We start from the raw sequence: 26,298 nt of genomic DNA, 5'->3' as shown, positions 1-26,298 counted from the left end.
GACGGAGACCTTAAACGTGGAAAGAATCAGATTTTCCCTGTTGGACAAACAGGAATTATTCATTGGAACATGGTCTCCTTTTATTGATTACTTAAAGGGTCAGAATGGTTCAGCACAGGAACCTGACTAGCACTCGGACTAAAGAATGGATGAAATGCTATACTTTGAAATGTACGTATATATCTCGAATGAAGTTTTTGTTATTTTAATAAATTTTTCCATTCTTCTTTAACTAACTTTTTTCTTATCTTTATAATTTGTTTTTGTTTTTGTTTTTATTTTGCTTCTCTCTCTTTTCTTTCTTTACGTCATCTATTTCTTTAGTTCTATCTAGTTTTAAAAAAAAAGGGGGCAAAAGGTATTGGAGACAATATAATAATAATTGACAATATTATCAATTTAAAAATGTATGACTGTAAAGATGTACCTATCTCCAATAAAAAATTTATCTTAAAAAAAAAAAAAAAAAAAAAAAAAAAAAGATTTCTGGGTCATACAGCAGAGAAAATCTGTTATTTTAAGAGAAGCATTAACAAATTTAAAATAAATAAACAAATGGTCTGTTAAAAGACGAATGTGTTAAGATTGGTCTGTGAAGTCCACAGCTTCACACTACCATAGGATTTTCTTCAGCTGCTTGTGATTTTTACCTGTCAACTGATCCAGAATTTCTCTGCTGCCTTTCTATGCTGCAATGGGGTTAGAAGGATGAGTTTTTGAAATTCCATTGAAATGGAAGGGAGGAGATATTTATCCATGAGCTCCAGATTCCAAATTGCCCAGAAGAGCAAAAAACGGCTACATACACCAAATAACTAATTATTTACCCAACAGCAGTCCAACTAACTGTCACTATTAGTACCTGAAGATAAGTAGGAGGCAGAGATCATCAATAATACACCCAAAAGGTGGGCCAAGAACACATTTAGTCTTAGTTTTGCAGAAACAAATGATGTCAGTTTAATTGTGTCTTCTTTCATGGATTCACTAACCTGCTCACTTAATTCCTATTATGCAGTGACCCAACAGTTACCAGATGTATCACAAATTGATTACTCATGCACACTGTTTGAACTTTTGGAATGCTTTCTTAATCTGCTGTTGGAGTCCAACAGCAACATGGCACCAATAGTACTTCAGCATCAATGCCAGCGAGAAACAAGGGTACCCCTGACACATTTACTGCAGTGTGCTGCAGAGAAAGGGCTTTAGCAGCATGTCGCATACACAAAAACACTCTTCAGAAACAGGACTAGAAGTGGGCCATCTGCCGTTTCCTATCTGTTCTTCCACGCAGTCAAGATCGTGGCTGATTCTGGACCTCAAATCCACCGTGGTCCCAGACACCCATCATAAAATATAATGTGGCACAATGACACAGCTGGTAGACCTGCTGCCTCAAAGTGTCAGAGACCCAGATTCAACCCCCCCCCCTCCCCATCTTGTACATCTTGTCTTTCATTAGGTATTGCCAGAATTATTTTTCTTAATGCATAATTTAGAATAACATGTTTTTGCTCCAACTGCTGCCTTGCCTACTGAGGAACAAAAGCTACTGTATAAATAAATTCAAAAGTATTATGGATGATTATTACAATGCCAGAATGACATTATGTAGCTAGTTGAATGAACAACAGAAAGGCACATTTTTACAGTGATTTTTTATGCAGTACCCTGAACCTGGGATACTGCTTTAATATTCAAATAATAGTCTCACAGAGCAAGACTAGGTCAGGCAGCCAGATCAGATGGACAAGTTAATTACATCATCTATTAATTCCAAGTGAAGTTTTCCAACCAATTTAGACACCAATGATCAAACTGAATGAAAAAATGGGATTAGAAATTTATTTCTCTCTTTCCATTTCCTAATACATCTTCCTTCAGTGCCTATTAGAGGGTAATCTCTCTGAATTTTATCTTTTCTTTGATATCGCTGCTATCATGACAGCTCATAAATTTGTCTCATCAATCCATGAACAACTACATTCCAGCCAATCACTCAAACACTGTTCTCACTGCAGTGTGTTATGGTGAAATTAATTGATCCTATCGAAGAGGATACAGCTGTTCATGGACTTGATGGCAAAGTTGCTCCCTCGAGTTGTAAAGTCATGGAAGTACCACTCGAGTCCTCAAAACCTTGCCCACAAAAATGTAGAATACCAGTCCAAGAGTCAAGGATGTTTAATTGCCATATGCAACAGCAACATAACAATAACATTCATATTTGCCACATCTCTACAGTCAGGGGAAGTCCAGGGCAATGAGGAAATGCTACGTTGTTGAAGTGCTGGCTTTTAGCTGAGATGCTAAGCTGAGGCCTCTTCTATTTTCTCTTTGGTAAATATAAAGAAACCTATGATGTTAGTTTGCGGAAAAATTGGTGGGAGGAGTGCTTCAGACTGAAGAAGGGTCTCGACCCGAATCGTCACCCATTCCTTCTCTCCTGAGATGCTGCCTGACCTGCTGAGTTACTCCAGCATTTTGTGAAATAAATAGATACAAGAACATCTTACTTTCATTTGTATCAACTGTATTCATAACAACACCTAATCTTCAGAGAGCTATGAGGAAGACTCTCTACAATAGTGCAGCATACATAGAAACATAGAAACATAGAAAATAAGTGCAGGAGTAGGCCATTCGGCCCTTCGAGCCTGCACCGCCATTCAATATGATCATGGCTGATCATCCAACTCAGTATCCCGTACCTGCCTTCTCTGCATACCCCCTGATCCCTTTAGCCACAAGGGCCACATCTAACTCCCTCTTAAATATAGCCAATGAACTGGCCTCAACTACCCTCAGTGGCAGAGAATTCCACAGATTCAGCACTCTCTGTGTGAAAAAAAACTTTCTCATCTCGGTCCTAAAAGACTTCCCCCTTATCCTTAAATTGTGACCCCTTGTTCTGGACTTCCCCAACATCGGGAACAATCTTCCTGCGTCTAGCCTGTCCAACCCCTTAAGAATTTTGTAAGTTTCTATAAGATCCCCCCTCAATCTTCTAAATTCCAGCGAGTACAAGCCGAGTCTATCCAGTCTTTCTTCATATGAAAGTCCTGCCATCCCAGGAATCAATCTGGTGAACCTTCTATGGTAAGAATGTCTTTCCTCAGATTAGGAGACCAAAACTGTACGCAATACTCCAGGTGTGGTCTCAACAATGCCCTGTACAACTGCAGCAGAACCTCCCTGCTCCTATACTCAAAATGTACTACATACTATATGTAGTAATGGTTGGTGTCATTTTAAGAATTGTAGAAAGTGCCACTGCTCGCTTCAGAGCATTAGGCCGGACCTGCCTGTCAGAGTCTGGGGACTTGCCTGCCAGAGATCCGGGACTCGCCCGCCGGGACAGAAGACCCACCCGGTAGGCCCGACTCACGTGCCGCAGACCAGGGAAGGAGGCCGAGAACCGGTAAGCAGATCGGTTGCGGGAGTGCCTCGATGGTAGAGTGGGCCACTGGTGGCCCTGCAACAACCTGGGGCTCGGCTGGACCGGGCACCGATCCAAAAGGCTGAGCACGTTGACTGGACGCAGCCAACAGCGGTGGAGCAGCGGCGGAGGACACCAACGGCTATGTTTGCCTAGACCGGGACCGTGAACTTGATGAAATGGCGCCAAACATGGCAGCACCGGTATTATTTGCAAAATGAATTTCACTATGTAATGTTGAATTACATATGTGACAAAAAAAAACCAGTGATCGAGCCATTGATGTAGCTGACACTACACTTCAGTAAAAAGATGGTCTGGGAAGAAGCTGTCTTGATCTACAGTGGAAGCCATTGTAAGAGTGGTCGCTTCACATAATACAAGTGCTTTTAGTTTAAATAAATGGTAATTGGATTGGCGTAGCAATGGCTGCAGATTCAGGACTGGAACAGATAAAAAAGAAAAAAAATCAAGATTATGTTTTTATTTTTTGAATTCCCCTGAACCACAAACAATGATTGGGTTCAGCACCGTGCAGTTATTTTGTACATCTCACTGAATTAAGAGCTAGAGAAGCTGGCTGCATAGATAGAAAAGGTGGCGAAGCAGGCGTCTGTACAGTCCTGGTTACCACAGCAAAGAAAGGAAGTGATTGCACTGGAAAAGGTGCAGCGGGGATTCACAAGGATGTGGCCTGGGATGAAGGTTTTTAGTTATGAGGAGAGATTGCATCGGCTGGCTTCGTTTTCCTTGAAGCAGAGAAGGCTGAACGGGTCCTGACAGGCATATGCACAATTGCGAGGGGCATTGATTCACTATCCCCATGGCAGAAGGATCTGGAACAAAGGACCATAGGTTTAAGGCAGGGATTATGTGGTTTATGATGAACATTTTCACCCAGAGCATGGTTGGAATCCTATCCCACAATAAAGAGTTGGAGAGATATGGAATACGACCTCAACAAAAACAAGGCTCAGTCCTTGGCCCCCTCCTCTTCATCCTCTACCTGTTCCCCCTTGCTCAATTAATCCACCGTCATGGTCTCAACTTCCACTGCTTCGCCGATGATGTCCAGCTCCTCATCTCCACCAAGTCAATCTCCCCCACCACACACTCTACACTGACAAACTACATCACTGAAATAAAATCTTGGCTTCAATCAAATTTCCTCAAACTCAACTGCAACAAATCTGAAATCATCATCATTGGTCCAAAAACGCTCACCAAATCCACCCAAAACTTCATCCTCAATATTGATGGTCTCCCAGTATCCACCTCCCCTCACATCCGGAATCTTGGAATCATCTTTGATCAAACCCTCTCCTTCGACAAACACATCAAACACATCACAAAGACAGCCTTCTTCCACCTCAAAAACATTGCCCGTCTCCGTCCATCCCTTTCCTTCACAGCTGCAGAAACCCTCATCCACGCCTTCATCACCTCCCGTCTGGACTACTGCAACAGCCTCCTCTATGGCTCACCCTCAAAAATCATCAGTAAACTTCAACACATTCAAAACTCCGCTGCCCGTCTACTCACCCACTCCCCGATCCGTGACCATATCACCCCCGTCCTTTACAAACTCCACTGGCTCCCCATCCCCCAGAGAATCCAGTACAAAATCCTCCTCATGACCTACAAAGCCCTCCATAACCTGGCCCCATCCTACCTGACTGACCTCCTCCACAGGCACACTCCCACCTGCACCCTCGACTCTGCTGCTGCCAATCTCCTGTCCCCCCCCATCCGGACCAAACTCAGATCCTGGGGGGACAGGGCTTTCTCCATCGCTGCTCCCACCCTATGGAACTCACTACCCCAAACCGTCAGAGACTCCTCCTCACTCACCACATTCAAAACATCACTGAAGTCTCACCTCTTCAGCACTGCCTTCAACCACTGAAGGTCACCTCACCTTCTGTCTCCTTTCTCTGTTCGTTTACTTATTTATCTATTTATTCACTTCTCTATGTTCTAGAAATCCCTGTAAAGCGTCTTTGAGTGTTTGAAAATCGCTATATAAATGTAATGCATTATTATTATTATTATTAATATGTAACGACAAACATACTGGGTTGTACAGCTGCTGACTGACTGCTTCATCGACTCAAGTTCAGATCGGACCTCTGAAGTTATCACATGAGACTGTAGATGCTGGAAACTTGAGTAAAAGATATGTGGTGGCGAAACAGGCAGCATCTGTGGAGGGAAATGGACAGACCTCAATCTGCTTGGTCTGCCTGGCCTGTTAAGTACCTCCAGGTCTTTGCTCTGATGATGTCTATGTGTAACGCATACGTTCTCCCCTGCAACCATGTCAGTTTCCTCTGGGTGCCCCAGTTTCCCAAAGCTGGGATGTCTGGGAGGTTAATTGGTTACCGCAAAGTGTAGGTGGGATGAGAATGTGTAAAGAATAAGTCACAAGGAATATTAGCAGGGGAACGGGGTTACTCTGTGAGCCAGTATGGGCTAGATAGTCCAATTGACCTCCTTTCTAATGTCATTTAGAAATACAGGCCAGATTTTGTGTATTAAATGTGTCTGGAAAAAAGAATTTAAGGTGGGGAAAGGAGGCGGATAAATAATATCAGCAGATATGTGGCAGAAGCTTCCAGGCTTAAGTCCACTCTGGGGTGCAATGATGACAAGGGAAATGTCCCACGTCTTCTGAGCACCATTTATCCCTCTCTCAACATTACTAAAGAAAATGTAAGTTTAAAGAAAATGTATTAAAATAGCCTGTTTTGTTAGGTACATCACTTGGACTAACCTATTTATGTCTGATCGTTAACAGTGACATACATAGGACACAAAGTGCTAGAGTAGCTCAGCAGGTCAGGCAGCACCTCGGGAGAACTTGGATAGGTAACGTTTCAGGTCGAGACCCTTCTTCAGAAGGGTCTCAACCTGAAACGTTAGCTATTCAAGTTCCCCAGAGACACTGCCCGACCTGCTGAGTTACTCCAGCACTTTGCGCCCTTTTGTGTAGTAACTAGCATGAGCGGTTCCTTGTTTCTACCATGGAATGCCTAGTCTTGAGCACAAATACATAGCTCTGTGGAAGACCATAGGGTTGTTTTTTGCATGTTCTTGTAGTGAGGATTCCCTACCTGCTTAATAGGATGGCTCAAATCTCTGGTGCTTCCTTACCTTTCTTCTACAAATTCCCAGGCCATGCGAAACATCCCTCTTTGCCAGACTTTCCATATTTCCCTCCTCACGTGCTATTGTGTTGTAGCTCACATGGACCTGCCTTGTGTTTCTTCAAATGCTATTCCATCCCCTTTACCTTGCAACTATTATAATCAGGAGAGATTTCCGCCTGTACCACTCTCATGAATGGCTTGTTTCAAATCATTGGATGACATCCTTGGGTCGGGAATGTGGCTGCTCCCATTTATGGGAATCACAGTTCCTGGACTTTCCCCCCTCCAGATCACAGATAAAATTTATACTCTGCATAGCTCAGCTCCCATCCACTTGGATAATTTGTGACACCAAATGGCTCAGGAAATTTAGTTCAGTTTAGTTTTTGTTAACTGCTAGCTGGCCAGCAGAAGGACGATACATGATAATAAGCATGCCATTTACAGTGTAGAGATACATGATAAGGGAATAACATCGAGTGCAAGGTAAAGCCAGCAAAATCCGAACTAGGAAAGTCCGAGGATCACCAGAGAAGTAGATAGTAGTTCACGGTCGACTTGACAGAAAACCAGGTGGAGATACACACACACACACAAAAGACACGATCAACAAAAGGAAACAAAATGCACAAAGTACACAGAACATCTTTTATAAGTCGGCAGTTAGTGACACATTTTAATCAGAAATAGAGTTAAATCCCTGCAGATTTTGCCATTCACTTCACCAGTGCAATTTTTTTTGGGACGTATGAATCACTCTTAATTGGAGGACCATTTCCTTTGACCTACCAAATGAAGAGTATTGAGACTGTGCACACGCCTATCTTCTGCCACTTTTACATCACATGGAAGTGTGTAATTACAGATCAATTTACACAGTGAAGCACATGAACATTGCACAATTACTGCCTACTTCCAATTTTGTGAAATTGGAGAAGGCGAAATTTCACTTGTAGGATTCAGAACTGACTGCCGTTCACTGGTTGTCAGTGGAACCTTTAGTGTCCAAGGAAAAACTGAAGGACCTCTCTTTTCCACCACTAAAATGGGACACACTATACAACGGCTGTAAATTATACGAGCTAAACAATGGGACTTTCATCCTTTTGCCCACGCACAGAAGCTAACATATCAATACGTCTTCTGGATGAAGACTTTAAGCCCTAACTTACAACAGTCCACATTTGCCCATCACCTCTTTGATCACTAACCTATATTAGCTTTGATCACTGATGTCTTGAAATTAAAATGCTCACTTTAATGATCAAATCCCACGCAGATATCACCCCTATGATTGATTCACTATTCCTTTAAGATTCTGAAAATTCTACACTGCTCCAATCTTAGTCCTGTATGAATTTTGGCATTGTTTGCAACACTTTTTTTTTTTGCGTTTAGTTCAGCGTTTAGATATACAGTGCGGAAATAGGCCCTTCTGCCCACCGAGTCTGCACTGACAGGCGATCCCTGCATATTAACACTATCCTACACTCACACACTAGGGACAATTTTACACTTTACACCAAGCCAATTTACCGACATACCTGTACGTCTTTGGAATGTGGGACGAAACCGAAGATCTCGGAGAAACACACACAGTTATGGGGAAAACGCACAAACTCCGTACAGACAGTACCCATAGGTGGGATTGAACCCGGGTCTCCGGCGCTGCAAGTGCTGCAAGGCAACAACGCTACCACTGCGCCAAGGTGCCACCCATTTGTGACTCTGCCTTCAACTGCCTCAAACTAGACCTGGAAATCCACGATTTTGCAGCTGTTCTGCAATTCTTTGAGATTCGTTCCAAATTCTAACTCTACGATTAAGTTTTTATTCCCCTGTTGGACTTTTGGATCACTGGATTAGTTTATTCAGCTGAATGGACTCCAATGTAGTAACTTAGGAATCTTATATTAAACTTGAGTCAATTCCTTTTCATAAATAGTAAGGTTAACTAAGACTTGGAAAAATGAGAAACTGGATAGCTGATTTATGGGGTGACTGGGGTCACAGTTAATTCTCAGTGATCTCACTGTTTGTCATGATACTGGGTCAATTGAATTTGTTCATGTTGTAGAAAGTTACCAAAAGAAGAAAGATGTTGATTTGACCCAGCAATATTTGATGGGTACCATGGAGAATGGTGAATTAACAGCAGAAATGAAGTGGGAAAATGTAAATGTTGGTAAAAACTCCACATTACTACAGTATTATGAATTAATTGTTTCATCTTGCAGACTGTAAATAAATACAAATGCAACAAACTAGAAATGTAGTTCAAGAATTTCCATGCAAATATTTTTTATAGAACGGTGTGCTTTTTAAAGCAGTGCTCAGTAGATGTACATATTCTATAGACAATACAGTAGTAATGCCATGTTAGTGAAGGATGTGCACTGTGGTGCGATAGAATAGAGCTCCAATACAAACACGGGTCTCATCTCTTCATGAGACAAATATCCACAGATGGATTTCAGTGGTAATCACACAAATGCATCGAGGACTTGGTTTTGCTAAAAAGTGATTATAAAGTCATAAGGTCATAAGTGATAGGAGCAGAATTAGACCATTCGGCCCATCACTTCAACTCCACCATTCAATCAAGGCTGATCTATCTCTTCCTCCCAACCCCATTCTCCCGCCTTCTCCCCATAACCTCTGACACCTGTACTAATCATGAATATATCTATATCCTCCTTAAAAATATTATGTTTCGTTATTTAAAAGCTCACAGTTTGTTATGAAAAGATTTTAATTAAGACTACATTTTTGGTAAAGAATGGTGCAGAGAGACCTTAAGAATCTGGATCAAAAGATACTTTGTTAATTTAAGCAATGTGGGTATCTCTGTCAAGATTGACTTTTACTGACCCTTCTCTATTTTTCTTGTAAACATACTGGTAAGCCATTTCCTTAATCTGTCTGTCAGGTGAAAGTACTCCGAGACTGTCTTTTGGCAGTGAGGTCCGGTATTTAAAAGGGCATAGCTTTAAGATTAGAGGGCAAAGTTTCAAGGAGATGTGGAGGGCAAGAATTTTACACAGAGGGTGGTGAGTGCCTGGAACGTGCTGGTGATGGAAGTAGCTCTGTTAAGCGGCATTTCAAAGGCTTTTGGATAGGCATACGGATGTGCAGGGAATGGAGGGATATGTGCCATGTGTGAGTAGATAAGTGATGGTTGGCATCATGTTCAGCACAGCTATAGTGGGGCAAAGGGCCTGTTCTTGTGCTGTACTGTTCTATGTTCTAAAAGTGATGATGAGAAATTAATATCTATTTTCAACTCAAAATTAGATGTATTTTTGTGTGGAATAGCCATATGTTTGGTGCCTTTCTGCATCTAGATGGTAGGGTGGTGGGAAAGATTCTGTGAGTTGCTGCAGCTGACTTAGTAGATCACAGCGAAAATGCATTCAGCGATAGAGGGAGTGAAACGATACGTGATGGTTCGGATCAACCAGCTTCCATTGCCCCAGGTGATGCTTGAGAGGCGTTGAGAGGGATAGATAGCTCAGCCATGATTGAATGGTGGAGTGGACTCGATGGGCCAAATGGCCTAATTCTGCTCCTATCACTTATGAACTTATGATGTTAATCTTCGAGTATGCTCGCCTGAATGTACAGACTGAAAAAGGGTCATGACCCAAAACGTCCTCTGTCATTGAGTCACAGAGTCTTACAGCTTGGAAACAGACCCTTCAGCTCAACGTGCCCACACCGGCCAACATGTCCCATCTACACTGGTTCCACCTGCCAGCATTTGGCCTATATCTCTCTAAACCTGTCCAAACCACGCAACTGTCAAATGTTTCTTAAACGCTGCGATAGGACCTGCCTTAACTATCTCCTCTGTGAAAAAGTTACCCCTCAGGTTCCTATCAAATCTTTCCCCCTTCACCTTAAACCTATGTCCTCCGGCTCTCGATTCCCCTATTCCTCGCAAGGGGCTCTGCGTGTCTATTCCTCTCATGATTTAGTACACCCCTATAAGGTCACCCCTCATCCTCCTGCGCTCCAATGAATAGAGTCCTAGCCTGCTCAGCGTCTCCCTGTAGTTCAGACCCTTGAGTCCTGGCAACATCCTCGTAAATATTCTCCGCACCCTTTCCAGCTCGACAACATCTTTCCTATAACCTGTGCCCAAAACTGAACACAATAGTCTAAGTGCGGCTTCACCAACGTCTTATACAGCTGTACCATGGCCTACAAACTTCTATACTCAAAATTCTGATTAGCAAATGAAAATAACCATAAAATTGAATATTGCCATCAGAAATTAGAGCTCTGTTGAGAATTTCCACTGTGTACAAAGTACACTTGCTCCCATCCCCACCTCTGCAACATCCCATCCACCTTTCAAATGTGTATTAATTGCTGCAACTTGTGTGGACAATATCACAATGGAGAGAATCAACCAAGTTTTTTAAAAATCAATTACTTTTATGAAACAAACAAAATGAACACTCGGCAAGAACAATAATGGAAATAGACAAAATATGAATAAATACCATAACTAGAAAAATAGAATATTATTGATCTTTCTAATTACTTGGCTGAATGTTTCAATCTGAAATGTTCCTGTATATTTTCTTGTTTAAATTGTTAACTGACCACTTTTTGCAAGTTCAGTGAATGTGTTGATTTCACATGATGATCCCATGCAACCAATAAGATGATTAAAAAAGAGACGATGTGCGGGAGTAACTCAGCTTGTCAGGTAGCAACTCTGGAGGACATGGATAGGTGATGTTTTGTGTCGGGACCCTCTTCTGTCTGATGGGGGGTGGGGAGGATAGAAAGCTGGAAGAGGGTTGGGGCAGGATAAAGCCTGGCATGTGATAGGTGGATACAGATGACAGGAGGGTGCTTTTGACAGGGAGATAGTTGGAGAAAGGCCAGAGATGAAAAGACAAAAAGCGTGAGCTAAGGATAGAAGAGATGAGATTAAAATCACTAAAATGTGTATTTCAACACCTCACACCAAATCACAGAATGAAAGTGAAAACTTACTCAAGGCTGATTGTAAGTCTCTCAAGGTAAAGAAAGCACAAGTCACCATAGAAACAAATGCACCGGTGATTTCATTGAAGTAATAGTCTGGTTTATGGTATCATCGGCAGAGCTGTGGGTGATATTCTTGTGTATGAAGAAACTGCAGATTCTGGTTTTACTGAAGATAGACACAAATGCTGAACTAACTCAGCATGACAGGCAGCATCTCTGGATGGAAGGAATGGGTGTGATGTTTCGGGTCGAGACCCTTCTTCTGTATTCTTGCCTCTGGGCCAACAGATTGTCAGTTCATGTCTTGCTTAAGAGTCTCGAGGACTAAACTCTAGGCTGAGGCGCCAATGTAGTACTAAAGGAATGCTACATTGTTAGAGATGCTGCATGCAGAACAAATTCTAACTGTTTTAATGCTTGTAATATTAACTACAATATGTTACGGCTCAAGTGCACCTAAAAGATTTCATGATGGAATTTCAAATCTGTGGAGGGGAGTTATCCACTGCAATGCGTTTTCCCGTACCTACATAGATAAAACTGACTACTTTAGAGATACAGTGTGGAAACAGGCCCTTTGGAAACAGTGTGGAAGCAGGCCCTTTGGCCCGAGTCACCGCCGACCAACTATCCTACACACAAGGGACAATTTCCAATTGATAGAAGCTAATTAATCTACAAATCTGTATGTCTTTGGAGTGTGGGAGGAAACCGAAGCACCCGGATAAAACCCAGGCAGTCACAGGGAAAACGTACAAACTCAGTGCAGACAACACCTGTAGTCTGAGTCTCTGGCGCTGTAAGGCAGCAACTCTATCACTGCGCCATTGTGTCGCCCAATTAATCTGGTCATATTCACATTCCTGATTGTGGGAGTTAACAATGTACATTGAAGCAAGTGTTACAAAATGGCTCTTTGTTGACTAGGAAAGGTGGTCTATAAAAGCATTTATTTTAATCCAGTGAATTAAATGCACATTGGCACTCATCAAATGAAAATAATTAATAATTCTAAATCTGAAGAAGGGTCCCAACTCAAAACATCACCTATCCATGTCCTCCAGAGACACTGTCTAAAACGATGTGTTACTCCAATGCTTTGAACTTTCTTTTGTAAACCAGCATCTGCAGTTCCTTGTGTCTATGCCCCTACTCGAGCGTTCAGGTCTTCTGATGCTGGCCTGTTAGCCACTCACTGCCGAACCAAAAATAAAATTGATGAAGCAGCCTTTTTCAATTACGCCCCCAAGCTGTGTAATATCCTACCCAGGGCTATGAGAGACACCTAAATGGCTGCTAATAACTTATCTTTTTAATCAATCTTTTAACTGATTTTCTTCCTTTGTCCTTTTACACTTTCAATTTTACATTTTATATTTTTATATAAATCTGTGCTTTGTATGCTATTAACTGCCTGTGACCTTACTGTTTTAAATTGTATTTTTGTTTAGACCGGTGTTTGTTTTTGTGGAAAGCACTTTGGGCTGCATTCAATTGCATGAAAAGTGCCATATAAATAAAGTTATTATTATTATTAAAACACAATTCTTTACTCAAAGAATTTTGATTGATTGAATACAATACAAGGAAACAGGCCCTTCGGCCCACCAGGTCCATGCCAACTGTCGATCAGCATTCACACTGATTCCATGTTATCTGACTTTCTCATCTACTGCGTACACACTCCAAATTGGCCATCTTTGGAATGTAGGAGGAAACTGGAGCACCTGGAGGAAACTCACGTGGTCACAGGGAGAATGTGCAAACTCCTTATAGACAGCACCTAAAGTCACGATTTGAACCTGGGTCTGAAGCGCTGTGAGGCAGCAACTCGACCAACTCCACCACTGTGCCACCTTTTGATGGAGAATTTTGTGCAGCATCTCAATTTGTTTTAAATATTAATATTTTAATATTTTGAAACAATTTTTGGTTCTCTACACGTGTCAAATTGCATGAATCAAAAAGCTCAACCACGATGTGATTAATCTAAAGTAGGTGCATTAATGCCTCCTCTATGCCATACACAGTCCTGACTTGGACACATTTCACAGTTCCTTCACTGACAATCTTCAAACACAGACATTCCCTCTCTCTATCACCACAATCCGTTGGGACACGTCAAAGAGCTAGATCCAGGATTGAAATCCAGAGCAACTAGTAAGGTGAATAAATGGGATGTTATCTCGACTATCCACATCCTAGGAGTAAATGACAACTCACATTTTCCCACAGCACGCTAACCGGTTCACTGCCGAACCTGCAGGCCCTGCCATGTGCGTTAGATAATAGACAATAGGTGCAGGAGTAGGCCATTCGGCCCTTCGAGCCAGCACCGCCATTCAATGTGATCATGGCTGATCATTTTCAATCAGTACCCCGTTCCTGCCTTCTCCCCATACCCACTGACTCCGCTATCTTTAAGAGCTCTATCTAGCTCTCTCTTGAATGCATTCAGAGAATTGGCCTCCACTGCCTTCTGAGGCAGAGAATTCCACCGATTCACAACTGTCTGACTGAAAAGGTTTTTCCTCATCTCCGTTCTAAATGGCCTACCCCTTATTCTTAAACTGTGGCCCCTTGTTCTGGACTCCCCCAACATTGGGAACATGTTTCCTGCCTCTAACGTGTTCAACCCCTTAATAATCTTATACGTTTCGATAAGATCCCCTCTCATCCTTCTAAATTCCAGTGTATACAAGCCTAGTCGCTCCAGTCTTTCAACATATGACAGTCCCGCCATTCCGGGAATTAACCTAGTAAACCTACACTGCATTCCCCTCAATAGCAAGAATATCCTTCCTCAAATTTGGAGACCAAAACTGCACACAGTACTCCAGGTGTGGTTTCACTCGGGCCCTGTACAACTGCAGAAGGACCTCTTTGCTCCTATACTCAACTCCTCTTGTTATGAAGGCCAACATTCCATTGGCATTCTTCACTGCCTGCTGTACCTGCATGCTTCCTTTCAGTGACTGATGCACTAGGACACCCAGATCTCGTGGTACGTCCCCTTTTCCTAACTTGTTCCAATGTAGATATGCTGGTTTTGACAGTCTTGGCAATTTTTTATGTGTGTATACGTTCATAAGTCATGGGGGCAGACGCAGGCCATTTAGCCCATGGAGTCTACTCCGCCATTCAATCATGGATGATCTACCTTTCACTCTCAACCCCATTCTCCTGCCTTCACCCCATAACCCTTGACACACATACTAATTAAGTGTCTGTCAATCTCCACCTTAAAAATATCTAATGACGGTCTCCACAGCCGTATGTGGTAACGAATTCCACAGATTCATCACCCTCTGACCAAAGAAATTCCTCCTCGTCTCCTTACGAAAGGTCCGTCCCTTTATTCCAAGGCTCAGCCACCTGGCTCTCCCACTAATGGAAATATCTTCTCCCCATTCACTCTGTCCAGGCCTTTCCAAGCTTCAATGAGGTCCCCCCTCATCCTTCTGTACTCCAGCGAGTACAGGTCCAATCCGCTTAGCATATGTTCACCCAGTCATCCGCAGGATCATTCTCGTAAACCTCCTCTGGACCCTCTCCAATGGCAGCACATCCCTCCTCATACATGGGGTCTAAAACTGCTCACAATACACCAAATGCGGTCTGACCAGTGCCTTATAAAGCCTCAGCATTCCATCCCTGTTTTTACATTCTAGTCCTCTTGAAATCAATGCTAACATAGCATTTGCCTTCCTTACTACAGATTCTACTTGGAAATTAACCTTCTGGCAATCCTGCACCAGCACTCCCAAGTCCCTTTGCATCTCCGATTTTGAATCCTCTCCTCATTTAGAAAATAGTGTACGTCTTTATTCCTACTACCAAATTGCGTGACTGCACACTCTGCTACACCCTATTCCATCTGCCACTTCTTTGCCCACTCTCCCAGATATAGTGGGCATGTTTCTATTTCTGAAAATATTTTTGCTTGAATTAACGTTCGATTTACAACGCATTGAAATATATTAATGTAAGGTCTATTTCATCTGAACTTTGGACTGTCCAGCTGTCATCACTACGTGAGACTAATGTTATGCTGCTTCACGTAAACTCCTCAATGGCAGCTCTCTGGATGGCTGAGCAAGTAAATGACCAACACAGTGCCTTTCCAAGCCACAGAAGAGGCAAGTTCCTGGCTCTGACCCTCAATCTGTGCTGAACTTGTTGATTTTTCTCCATAACAATCCAACATATGCTCACTATTTTCCCATCTGTGGGAAATTTTCCTTTGGTGTTATGGTTTTAAAATATCCCAGCCACTATTCCCTTCTGGAATTTTTTTCTATAAACTACAATAAAATAATCTGTCCCCTTCCCATTGAACCAAGTGCCAAATGCTGTAATATAAAAAAATTAATTGATGTACTAAGGGAACAACAGCCAGATTATTTTGTGTAGGAAGGAACTGCAGATGTTGGTTCAAATCTGGCTAGACACAAAAAGCTGCAGTAACTCAGCAGGACAGGCAGCATCTCTGGAGAGAAGGAATGGGTGACGTTTCGGGTCGAGACCCTTCTTCAGCCTGAAAGATAATGCATTCAATCATGACGTCACCCATTCCTTCTCTCCAGAGATGCTGCCTGACCCGCTGAGTTACTCCAGGTTTTTGTGTCTATCTTCGATTTGAACCAACATCTGCAGTTCCTTCCTACACAATATAATCTGGCTGTTGTTCCCTTAGTACATCAATTTATTTTTAAAAATATTACAGCATTTGGCACTTGGCTCAATGGGAAGGGGTCTCTTTGTGTAAAGCCTATGATACCAATTGTGCTTTCTGAACCCATCAAGTCTGCTCGGAAGTTGACAGACTAAACCCCTGCTAATTCAGTTCAGAAATGACCTCAATGTCATTTTCTCTATCCGATCAATTGTGGTGCCATTTTTCAATTGCTAATAGTGTAATAATGCACAACTTGGCAGCATGACAATATACTGCATCCACTTGATCTTTCTGGAAGGAGAGTAGGAAATATGATTTTATAGATTGCTTTCTGGTAAATATAGCAGATCCTTCATCCACAGTGAGGAGATGGGAGGAGACTGAGTGGAGAAAAGCCAAACAATTGATGGCCAAATTCAGTGCCCCTTCAAGAATGGCACGCTAAATTAAATAACATCCCTTTGATGGAAAAAATGGCCAGTAGCCGATTTGGCTGGGCATGAACTATTTGCTTTTGGTGAATGAGTGGGAAGAGACGCGTATTGCCTGTCGTGACCTCAGGTGTCCCAAAGGGCTTTTACAACAAGAGGGTAATGTGGGAATTGCAACCATTTTGCAGAAATGGAGATAGCACAAAATAAAATGGGATAATGACAGATCAACTGTTTTAATGAGGATTGTTGAGAGATAAGCACTGGCAAAATAATTGGAGATATCCTTCCCACTCTTCTGCAAAATTGAAAAATATTAAATGCTTCAATGTTGTGAAGCCTGTTGAAAGCTCGAATGTTGCATTGCAAACTAGCAAATCTTTTTGATCGAATATTTGAATGGGCTGTTAAATTAAACGAGTTACAAAAAGATTTGAGGGTTAATTAAGACCTCAAGAGAAATTAGAGAGAAAAAAAATTATTGCTTGAAGCAGAAATTGCAGTTTGTTGAATAGAAATCAAACATGCGGCTGAAAATGACTGTTATTCTCATTGTCCTTTCTTGTCATTAGACTTTTATCTGTGTCTGTCAGCACAAAGTCTTCAAAATATTGTCATGGGATCCATTATGTCCCCTGAGATGAAAACCTATGCTATCATTTCAACATCTGAAAGATGATGCATCTAAAAATATGGTGCTCCCTAGTATTGTCATTCTAGTTTTGTGCTCAGGTTTTTGATTTGAGACTCGAATCCAAAACCTTCTCATTCAAAAATGACAATTTTACGGACTAATTTCAACAAAAGACAGAAACAATACTAAAAATTGCTAACACTTAATTTAATGTGTGTACTCTATTGTACAAATTCCTTAGTTAAGCCATTTTAAAAAAAAACTTCAGTCACAGGGTCATAGTCATACAGTCAGGCCCTTTGGCCCAACACATCCATGTCGACCAAAATGCCTCAATTAAGCTAGTCCGATCTGCCCGCATTTGGTCCCTATCTATCTAAACCTTTTCTAACCATGTACCTATCCAAGTGCCTTTTAAATATTGTTATTGTACCTACCTCAACTACCTCCTCTGGCAGCTCATTCCAAAAACCCACCACTGTCTGAGTATCATCATATCATATCATATATATACAGCCGGAAACAGGCCTTTTCGGCCCACCAAGTCCGTGCCGCCCAGTGATCCCCGTACATTAACACTATCCTACACCCACTAGGGACAATTTTTACATTTACCCAGCCAATTAACCTACATACCTGTACGTCTTTGGAGTGAAAAAGTTGCCTCTCAGGTTCCTATTAAATCATTCCCCTCTCACCTTAAACCTATGTTCCCTGGTTCTTAATTCGCCTACACTGGGTAAAAGACTGTGCATCTACTCTCTTCATTCCTTTCATGATCCTACACACCTCTAGAAGATCGCCCCTCATCCTCTTGCGCTCCACGGAATAATCTCCTAGCCTGCCCAACCTCTCCCTATAGCTCAGGCCTTCAACTCCTGGCAAAGCTTTGTAAATCTCTGCACTCTTTTGAGCTTAACAACATCTTTCCTATAGCAGGGTGACCAAAACTGAAGACAAAACTCCACAAATGTGGCCCCATCACTGTCTTGTTCAACTGTATCATAACATCCAATCATCTATGTGTATGAAGGAACTGCAGATGCTGGTTTAAACCGAAGATAGACAGAAAATGCTGGTAATAACTCAGCAGGGCAGGCAGCATCTCTGGAGAGAACGATTGGGTGATGTTTCGGGTCGAAACCCAAAGTCTGAAGAAGGGTATCAACCCGAAATGTCACCCATTCCTTCTCTCCAGAGAAGCTGCCTGTCCCACTGAGTTACTCCAGCATTTTGTATCTATCCTGTCATCTATGCTGAACACCCTGACCGATGAATGCCAATTTGCCGAAAGCCTTCTTTGACCATCCTATCTCCCTATGATGCCATTTTCAAGGTATAATGTACATGCACTCCTGAAAAAGGGTCTCAATCCAAAACATCGCCCATTCCTTCTCTCCAGAGATGCTGTCTGTCCCGCTGAGTAACTCCAACTTTTTGTGTCTATCTCCTTCTACTCCCCTGAGCCCTGCCATTCACTGTAAAGGTCCTGCCGTGGTTTGACTTCCCAAATTGCAACACCTCACACTTATTTGCATTAAACTCCATTAACCATTCCTCAGCCCACTTGCCCAATTAATTAAAACCCTTGTGAAATCTTTGATAGCCATCTTCACTATCTACAATACAACCTGCTTTAGTGTCTGCCTTGTGCATGTTCATTCAAATTATTGATATGGATGACAAACAGCAATGGGCCCAGCACCGATCCCTGAGGTACATCACTAGTCATAGGCCTCCAGTCCGAAAAACAACCTTCCATCATCGCCCTCTGCGTCCTTCCATGACGCCAATTTTCTATGCAGTCAGCAAGCTCTCCCTGGATCCCATGCGATCTAAAATTCTCCCCGGATCCCATGCAATCTAAATCTCTCCCTGGATCCCATGCAATCTAATGCGACTTCAAGTACTCATCCAAGCAATTAGCAAACGCAATGAGTGTTTCTACCACTGCAGAGAAAATTCACTAGGCTGTTGCCTTGGATGGAACAATTTCAGCTACGAGAAGAGCCAGAAAAGTGGATTAGAGGTTCAGATCGGATCAACCACAGATTTCCTGAATGGTAGAGCTGGCTGCCTCTGCTCCTGGAACATGCCGCCAGGGGTGGTGGTGGAGACAGGTACTACAGTGGCATTTTAGAGGTTTTTAGAAAGGCATATATATATGCAGAGAATGGAGGGATATGGATATATGCAGCAGAGGAGATTAGTTTAAATTGACTTCATGTTTGTCACAGACATTAAGGGCCAAAGGGCCTGTTCCAATGCTATCTTATTTTATGTTCAATGTAACTATTTCTTATGGTTTTAAATAAACGTTATAAATTCAGGAAAAGTGGGATAGAAAAAAATTGGGATGAAGCACGAAGCAGAGGAAATTAAAAAACAGAAGAGGTAAGGCATGTAAACCACAAGAAAATGATTAGATTTACATTGCCTGCTTCACCAAAAATTCAATCCAGTATGCCCCTGACTTATTGCTTTGCAATCTGTCGCTTTTGCTTAAGTTTACACAATGCTTTTAAAAAAGGAAAATACACTGTGTCCTCAAAAGAAGCAGAACAAAATAACATGGCATTGCAGTGTTCAGTAACAGAGTTGCTGACCTCATCTCCTCTCCAACCTCAAATACCTCCAACTAAAGAGGTGTTACGAGGAAAATCAAAATGGATCTACATCAGAGCAGTGCCTTTGTGGAATCTGCAGAACCTTTTCTATTTCAGTTCTTATTTGGGGGACTACCCCCACGTCTTTTGACAGTTCACCGATGCCTGGAGCACTCAATCACATGTAGAAAATGTGTGTACCTTTGTTATAGAGATTGGTCGGTGCCTGGAAAACGGTGCTTGAGATGGTTGTGGAGGAAGATACAATATAGTGCATTTAAGAAACTTTAGATAAGCACATGGATATGCAGGGTATGGAGGGATATGGATTATGTGCAGGCAGATATGAGTTGGTCTTGGCATCATGTTCAGCATGGACATTATGGGCCAAAGGGCCAGTTGCTGTGCTGTAGTATTCTATGTTCGCTGTCCATCCTGTTCTCACTGCTACATCATCCATCTTGAATCTTCCCTTCCCCTCCTTAATTTTGCTACCTCAATTTAAGGAAACAGGTGATCAAACTGTATTAGACATAAAAAGCTAGAGTAACTAAACGGGACAGACAGCATTTCTGGAGAGAAGGAATGGGTGAGTCTGTGGAATTCTCTGCCACAGAAGGTAGTTGAGGCCAGTTCATTGGCTATATTTAAGAGGGAGTTAGATGTGGCCCTTTTTGCTAAAGGGATCAGGGGGTATGGAGAGAAGGCAGGTACAGGCTACTGAGCTGAATGATCAGCCATGATCATATTGAATGGCGGTGCAGGCTCGAAGGGCCGAATGGCCTACTCCTGCACCTATTTTCTATGTTTCTATGTTTCTATGTGACGTTTCGGGTCGAGACCCTTCTTCAGACTGTATGAATGACTCCACCAGCTACCTTCATTGCACTTTCTCCCACGTTGTAACTCTATTTGATTTATGTTTAACTTTACTGTTTCCATTTTATCCGTTTTAACAATAACCACCTTCCCTCGTGTAGTGAAGTTAGAGCTGTCAGAAGTTATGGATGACAGTCTGTTTGAATGAAAAGGCTAGTAATGCACAAAGTGATGAGAGCATTGAACATCAAACAGTACAACATAGGAACAAACCCCTTCAGCCCATGATGTAGATGAAATGAACACATCGACTGGCCAGGCCGACCCCTGGAACTCCGACCCAGTGCTGCTGGCAGGACAAGAGGCCTTTATAGCCAAGCAAAGACTCTAAGAATGGATCGACAGGGTCTATATTCACTGGAATTTAGAAGGATGAGAGGGGATCTTTTCGAAACATATAAAATTCTTAAGGGATTGGACAGGCTAGATGTAGAAAAAATGTTCCCCGTGTTGGGGGAGTCCAAAATCAGGGGCCACACATTAAGAATAAGGGATAGACCATTTAAGACTGAGATGAGGAAAAACTTTTTCACCAAGAGAGTCGTGAATCTGTGGAATTCTCTGCCACGGAAGGCAATGGAGGCCAATTCACTGGATATTTTCAAGAGAGAGCAACGATATAGCTCTTAGGGCTAACAGAATTAAGGGATATGGGGAGAACGCAGGAACGGGGTACTGATTTTGGATGATCAGCCATGATCAAATAGAATGGCGGTGCTGGCTTGAAGGGCTGAATGGCCTAATTAACTCATCCCATCTGCATGCACATGCTCCATATACCCCACCGTTCTCGGCCTGTTTATTTGTCTGTCTAAATGCATCTAAATCTTTCCTATAATATCTGTTCCCACCGCCTCCCTTAACAACACATTGCAGGCACCTACCATTCTCTGTGTAAAAAAAAACTTGCCTTGTAAATCTTGTTTAAACTTTCCCCCTCACACTTTAAAACCATGTTATCTAGTATTTGACATTTCCATTCAGGGGAAAAAGACTCTGATCGTCTACGCCATCTATGTTTCTCATAATTTTATAAACCGCTATAAAATCACCCCCTCATGCTACAATGCTGCAGAGAAAACAATCCAAGTTTGTCCTACCTTCATAATAGTTAATTCTCTTCAATCCAGGCCACATCCTAATTAACCTCTTCTACACATTGTCCAAAGCATCCGTATCTTTCCTGTAAAGCAGCAACCAGAATCTCACATAATTCTCCACAATTGGCCAAACCAAAAGATTTTGTATAGTTGCAACATGACTTTTATATTCAGTGCCCCGACTAATGAAGGGAAGCATTCCATACGCATTTTTTCCACCATCCTTTCCACTTACATTGCCACTTTCAGTATGATTTCCCTTTTCCTTAACTATTGATTCCCCTCAAGTATTGGTAACATTGCTTTGTGCCAGTTGAGTTAAATTTCCCGTGTTTGTCCCCTCACCCCTCTCCATATTCCCAGAACCAATATAGGGTTTCCAATCCCCCACTCTTGTCCCAGCATTCCCTAGGATGCACTGGTTCACTCTTCCATTACCACCAATACCCATTGCCCATCCAATGACACCTTTACATGCAACATTAGGTGATGCACAACTAGTGATTTTATTTTCTTTCTTCCCACAAACAACCCTTCCAGGTGAAGCAGAGTTTGAATCCTTTCAATTGCCGTATTTGCTGCTCACTCACCGACTCCTCTCCTCTGGGAATACCATTAGCAGATTGGGTGCTGGCTTCATACAACAATCCTACTCAGTCTGCAAGGATGATCGTGAGCTTCTACTCGTCTGTTAGTTTAAATCTATGTCTCAAAACATGTCGCTGGAGGAACTCAGCAGGTCTGGCCACACCTGTGGAGGCAAATGGACAGATGACTTGACAGGTCTGGACCCATCTTCAGATCCAAAATGTCGTCTGTCCATTTCCCTCCACAGATGATGCCTGAACCATTGAGTTCCACCAGCATTTTGTTTTTTTAATCTAAAATCCAGCAGCCCTTATGTCTTCTGATTTCTGTCCTTGGTTTCATTAACTATTTCCAATACAGCAAAACATAGGACTGAGCAACTGTATCTCATCTTACAATACAACTTCTCTGCTCAATTAGTCCAACAATTTAAGATAGTGAACACTTAGGGCATTTTTATTCCAGAATTCCCAAATTCCATTAATAATTTCTGGGAATCATTTTACATGTAAAAGCTTCTCAGAACTCAGTTGCCTTGCAAGATTGCCCTTTTTATTGTTTATTCCCCAAATTGCCACTAAATCTCCAACCTTTCCTTTTGTTCCCTCCTCCTTAATTCAGAGATACAGCACAGAAACAGACCTTTCAGCCCACTGAATCCACGCCGACCATCAATCACCAATCCAGGTATGGAACGCAAAGTGTTGGAGTAACGCAATGGGTCAGGCAGCATCTCTGGAGAACATAGTTAGGCGACATCTCGGGTCAGAACCCCTCTTCAGATTCTGAATCGTCGCCTATCCAGTCTGAAGGGTCCCGTCTGAAATGCCGCCCATCCATGTCCACCAGAGACACCGCCCAATCCACAGAGTCGCTCCAATGCGTTGTGATCTACGCAAGATTCCAATACAGAGCCATGGAGTTGTAGAATCATACAGCGTGGAAACAGGCCCAACTTGCCCACTTCGACCAACATGCCCCATCTACACTAGTCCCAACCCACCATTTGGCCCATGTCCTTCCGCTCCCCCTTTCTCTGCATCATTCAAGTCAGAGTCACAGAGGGATACAACATGGAAACAACCCCTTCAGCCCACCGAGACAACTCCAATCATCCATTTATACTGATCCTTTATTTCGATTCACCACACATTCTTATCAACTCTCCCAAGATTCTACTGTTCATCTGTGCACCCAGGGCAACATATAATACCCAATGAACTGACCATTCCTCACATTTTGAAATGAGGGCCAAGACCACAGCATCCAAAGGAAACCCATGGGGGTCACAGGTCAGAATCAAACACGTGTCACTGGCAGTCAGTCAATGACTTCACTAGCTGTATCATTGTACCAGCATGAGCTCTAATACCTCCAACTATTCCTAGTTCTGATAATCACTGACCTAAAGTGTTACATCTGTTTCCCTCGAAGATAGACACAAAATGCTGGAGTAACTCAGTGGGACAGGCAGCATCTCTGGAGAGAAGGAGAGGGTGACGCTTTAGGTCGAGACCGCTCTACAGACTGAGAGTCAAGGGAGAGGGAGACATAGAGATATGGAAGGGTAATGTGTGAAAACACAGTCTCCCTATGTGTCCCTCTCCCGACCCGAAGCATCATCTATCCTTTTACTCCAGAGATGCTGTCTGACCCATTGAGTTACTCCAGCACCTTGTGTCTATCTCAGCTAACAGAACATGTTGCTTTGGAGATAGTGCATGACATGGATTGGATAATTAAATGTAAGAGTATTTGTAAAGTACTGAGCATGCTGTGTAACATGATTGAATCAAGCACCACAACTTATTTCCCCTCCCCCTTCCCAGTTCTCCCTCTATCTTCCTGTCTCCACCTATATCCTTCCTTTGTCCCGCCCCCCTGACATCAGTCTGAAGAAGGGTCTCGACCCGAAACGTCACCCAATCCTTCTCTCCTGAGATGCTGCCTGACCTGCTGAGTTACTCCAGCATTTTGTGAATAAATACCTTTGATTTGTACCAGCATCTGCAGTTATTTTCCTACACAACTTTTTTGAGTGTGACTACCTACAATAAAGAATTATTTGCTTACAGATCCAGTTCTTGTCTATTAACTTATTCTTGCAGCAACAAAAAGAATAAAATCTCTAGGGGTGAAAGGATGTGCTTGAATGCTTGGAAGTAGGTGAGAAACACAGAAAATAGGTGGAGTAGGCCATTCGGCCCTTTCAGACAGTACCACCATTCAATATGATCATGGCTGATTAGCTGATCATTCAAAATCAGTAGCTTTCCTTTTTTCCCCATAATCCCTTAATTCCATTAGCTCTAAGAGCTAAATCTAACTCTCTCTTGAAAACATCCAGTGAATTGGCATCCACTGCCTTCTGTGGCAGAGAATTCCACAAATTCACAACTCTCTGCGTGAAAAAGTTTTTCCTCATCTCAGTCCTAAATGGCCTACCCCTTATTCTTAAACTGTGACCCCTGGTTCTGGACCCCCCCAATATCGGGAACATTTTTCCTGCATCTAGCCTGTCCAATCCCTTAAGAATTTTATATGTTTCTATAAGATCCCCTTCCATCCTTCTCAATTCCAGTAAATATAAGCCCAGTCGATCCATTCTTTCATCTTATGTCAATCCCGCTATCTTGGGAATTAACCTGGTGAACCTACGCTGCACTCCCTCAATAGCAAGAATTTCCTTCCTCAAATTAGGAGACCAAGTCTCCAGGTGCGGTCTTACCAGGGCCCTGTATGACTGCAGTAGGACCTCCTTGCTCCCAAACTCATATCTACTCGCAATGAAGGCCAACATGCCATTAGCTTTCTTCACTGCCTGCTGTACCTGCATGCTTACTTTCAGTGACTGATGTACAAGGACACCCAGGTCTCGTTGCACCTCCCCTTTTCCTAATCTGACACAACTGAGTCTGGGAGCATTATTTTTATCTGGGCAGGCAAACTAAAATGGCCAACACAGAACGTGGCATACATGAACTGGCCTTTCACATCAAATGGTTCATGCAAGCATTTATGCTCCAACATTCTTCATTTAAGTCTGCCAGAGGAACCATCTATTCCTTTCCTCCCTCTGTGTTTTTCAACTTTCCTTTCGTGCATCTTATGTTATTGTCCTCAGTGTACTTCATGCGAGAGTGTTCCATAATCTCACCGCTCTCTCTGTCTCTCTGAATTCTCTCCCACAATTATCAATAACCATTTTTCAGTTTCATGATACTTGATCCTGGTCTTGCCAAGAGGTGAAAACGCCTATTCTGTGCCGCCAAATCAAGGACTCGGACCTGTCATCAACTGAATCCTCCCTGTATCTCGTATTTGATTACTCAGCTTGTAATTCTTGGTCACTTGCAACTAATGGCGCTCAACATTAATCAAATTGCCAGGTGCTGAGTTTATAGTGTAGAAATCTTCAATTCAGATCTTGAAAGGATTCATGGAGAAACAATGAACTTCAATTCCTTGTGCAAAAATGCAGTGCTGGGGTAACTCTGAGATTTAGGCAGCATCACTGGAGAGAAGGGATAGATAACATTTTGGGTCAGGACCTTTCTTCAAATTGCAGTGGGGGGGGGGAGAATGGTGGAAAAGAGAGGTGGGGGCAGGACAAGGCCTGGCAAATGATAGGTGGATACAGATGAGGGAGGTTTGGTTATCGGATGGGTGGTGGTGGAGGGAGTAAGTGACAAAGGCTAGAGATAAAAGGGTGTCAAATATGGAGAGAAATTGGGTGAAATCTAAAGCAGGAGATGGATGTAGATGGAAGGGGACAGTGGAGGGCGGA

At 42.5% G+C, this 26,298-nt stretch overlaps 1 protein-coding gene across 4 annotated transcripts in view; it reads right to left on the bottom strand.

Moving 5' to 3' along the window:
* The window catches only part of cacnb4a (calcium channel, voltage-dependent, beta 4a subunit), a 281,947-nt gene that overhangs the window by 116,745 nt on the left and 138,904 nt on the right, over positions 1 to 26,298 (bottom strand). The window contains exon 2 of one of the 4 annotated variants that reach the window (XM_078403346.1): positions 21,924 to 22,006. The exons of the other annotated variants lie outside the window; for them this stretch is intronic. Within the exon in view, the coding sequence (XP_078259472.1) occupies positions 21,924 to 21,929 (6 nt within the window). The 5' untranslated portion in view covers positions 21,930 to 22,006. The remainder of the gene's footprint in view (positions 1 to 21,923; positions 22,007 to 26,298) is intronic. 4 annotated transcript variants of the gene reach the window in all.

Source organism: Rhinoraja longicauda, chromosome 8 (assembly GCF_053455715.1).
Source record: "Rhinoraja longicauda isolate Sanriku21f chromosome 8, sRhiLon1.1, whole genome shotgun sequence".
Taxonomy (NCBI): Eukaryota; Metazoa; Chordata; class Chondrichthyes; order Rajiformes; family Arhynchobatidae; genus Rhinoraja; species Rhinoraja longicauda.
The sequence above is the reverse complement of the archived record's forward strand: the minus strand, read 5'-3'. Positions and strand labels throughout refer to the sequence as shown.